The following is a 2,604-nucleotide window of genomic DNA, read 5'->3' as shown; positions in this document are numbered from 1 at the left end:
TTCTGCAATGCGCAACTGTCAGAAAACCTCCCGGCATTGATAAAAGGAATTGATAAGCTCGGACGCATACAATTCTAATGGATCTGACCATTTGGAACCGGTTCTCAACTGGAATTTCAATGAACTAATGAGCTAATCAATCAGATTAACAAACCACGTAACATAGTCAAATTCTTACAGAAGCCCGTCAGGAGCAGAGCAAAATCAGTCACAGAAACTACAACCGTAGCTCAGGCCGTAACTGCCAGTAGTTCCTCAGAGGACACTGATTGGTCCTAACCACTATGGTTGGATACTCGTGTGATTTCTCGATCTTGCTACTCCAGATGCCCAGCAAGGTTATACAAATGTCACAATGGTCACATTTCTAAACTGAAAATTGAAAATGTCTTGTGCATCATTTTAGATCCATATAATAGAATTCAGCACAGCATCCTGTGAATGATTGGATCTTGACACAACATGCTTTAGTAATTCTGAACTTCAAACTAACTGCTCAGTGTGTTTATGTTGTCATTTTTCTCCAGGGGTGAAAGCCAAGATGGGAAGTTCACCCTTCCTAAAGTGTGCCACCCAGTTCCCTCTGATCCTCTGGCACCCTTATGCCCGGCACTACTACTTCTGTGTGGTGACGGAGAAAGAGCAGCAGAAGTGGCAAGCTGTCCTCCAGGACTGCGTCAGACACACCAACGATGGTGAGTCACACCACTGAAACGCACTGAAGGACAACAGCATGATCTCAGCAGTGTCTATGACTAGTGGCAGTTATGTTCTTATATTGGTCATTAATGCTCCCAATTAGTTGACGATTTACTGATGTTATGCTTGGTGCTTTTTCAACAAAAAGATACAAGGCACAAAGACAGCCTACACTGATGTTCTGGGGCAGGTTTATGGCATAAATATGGACTTGAGTCCTTTGATTTAGTCTGTGGCTCCTGAGGGCTACAAGCTGAAGGGAGTGGATCAAAGCCTCGCCACAAGGCCTCTAGAGCAGTCTGTGAGATGGAATATCTGTGGCTGAAACATATTGGGCAATTTGCTGTCTGTTCGCTTGCCTTATTTGCCGCAGAGACATTCAGGCCTCTGTATCTAGCACAAAAACAGTTGATTCATGTTGATAAGGGCATAATGGGAAAAAGGAATCACCTTTCTACCCCTTTTCAGAAACCTTTAAGTGGATTTCAGTTTGTAAAGTAATACCTGATGATGCAACAGTTCCAGTGAATTGGCAAGTCTTGTCTCGTCTTACATGTTTTCGCCCCAGTATTGTTATTCAGTGCATAATTTAATGTTTTGTTCGCTTCTGAATTGTGGCCCAACTTGATCCCACTTTATTCAGCCCCTCTCCAGCATGGAGCTGTGTATTTTGGGAAACATTCCTTGAAGTTATATTTTGGATGCACTTTTCTTAGTCTTTATCACTTAGTATCTTGCAACAGAACTGATGAGCTGAGTGTATTGACCAAACATGGTCACCCTCTGCAGTCATCCAAATACCGGGGGGTGCCCCCGTTGTCTGCCTCAGAGGTCATAGCTGTTTTCCAGAGCGCTGACATGTTTGCTTTTAACTTTGCGTTCACATGTGCTTGAAAGCCCACGCATCCTGCATTCCTTGCAATGAAGCACATGAGAAGCGGTGCTAGTGTGTAAGGTCAGCAGCAGACTCCAAACAAACCACAACAATGGCAAAAAGCTTTCAATTGAAGCTAATGGAGTTTGTCACCAGTACGTCTTTTTCTGCAGTGATCTCAACAAAAAGAATCAACCAGTTCAAATACTGCCGCCCTCCACTTCACAATATCTTGCGTCATTTCTGGACGTACAGGGCTCAGCTAGTTAGTAATAATAAATAACATTTAAAATAAAGCTTACATGGTCAAAGTTGAGAAATAGTCATAGATAGGTTAGGTTTAGGTACAAAAAGTACTTGGTACTTGAATAGGTTTAGTAACGTTATTACATATTTGATGGAATTTAAGTACATGAATAAAACGTAACATACGTAACATATCTGATGTAACTTAAAGTGGAGTAGTGGAGTAGTTGCAGATTGCAACTCCCTCACTTCAACAGTGCCCGGAGGTCTACTGAACCAAGCAGTAGTATTTGACTACTTAGGAGGGAGACTGCATTGTAAAAAATATAATTCAACTCCCTTGGATGGTCAGTCTTTACATGCCGCCTAATTCAAAGTCCAGCGTGTAACATTTCTATCTATTTAAACAATATTTGAGTTAGTCCACAAATTACCCTATGTTGCAGAGTGAAGATGGAACTTTTCCGTGCTTCTTCTGAGTTCTCAGCTGTGTATGTAGCTGCCACAATCGGAGAAGGATGTGAAACTGGCACAGATCTGAAAGTAGAAATTAGAGTAAATACATCATGGCATCATGCCATGACATATTTACCAGGTTGCCATGGTGCTCAGCATAGAATGCAAGAGGTAGGACCAGGAGGAACCTGTCACTTATAACAGGAGCTTTGTTCTGACTTCACCTCTGCTGTTGACTTTAGCAGAGGCTTCATTAACTAACAGGTGCTACAGTTTATCCAGCAGACCTGCACTTACATTCTCAGACACTCAGTTTGCAGGTATTGTAG

At 42.2% G+C, this 2,604-nt stretch overlaps 1 protein-coding gene across 1 annotated transcript in view; it reads left to right on the top strand.

The window, feature by feature from the left end:
- Positions 1 to 2,604, top strand: part of LOC118326156 (protein Niban 2-like) — a 44,238-nt gene that overhangs the window by 21,094 nt on the left and 20,540 nt on the right. The window contains 1 exon segment of the mRNA XM_035659082.1: positions 528 to 695. Within this exon segment, the coding sequence (XP_035514975.1) occupies positions 528 to 695 (168 nt within the window).

This window comes from Morone saxatilis, unplaced genomic scaffold (genome assembly GCF_004916995.1).
Source record: "Morone saxatilis isolate NCDOM2014 unplaced genomic scaffold, NCSU_SB_2.0 Contig16, whole genome shotgun sequence".
In the NCBI taxonomy this organism is placed as follows: domain Eukaryota; kingdom Metazoa; phylum Chordata; class Actinopteri; family Moronidae; genus Morone; species Morone saxatilis.
The sequence above is the reverse complement of the archived record's forward strand: the minus strand, read 5'-3'. Positions and strand labels throughout refer to the sequence as shown.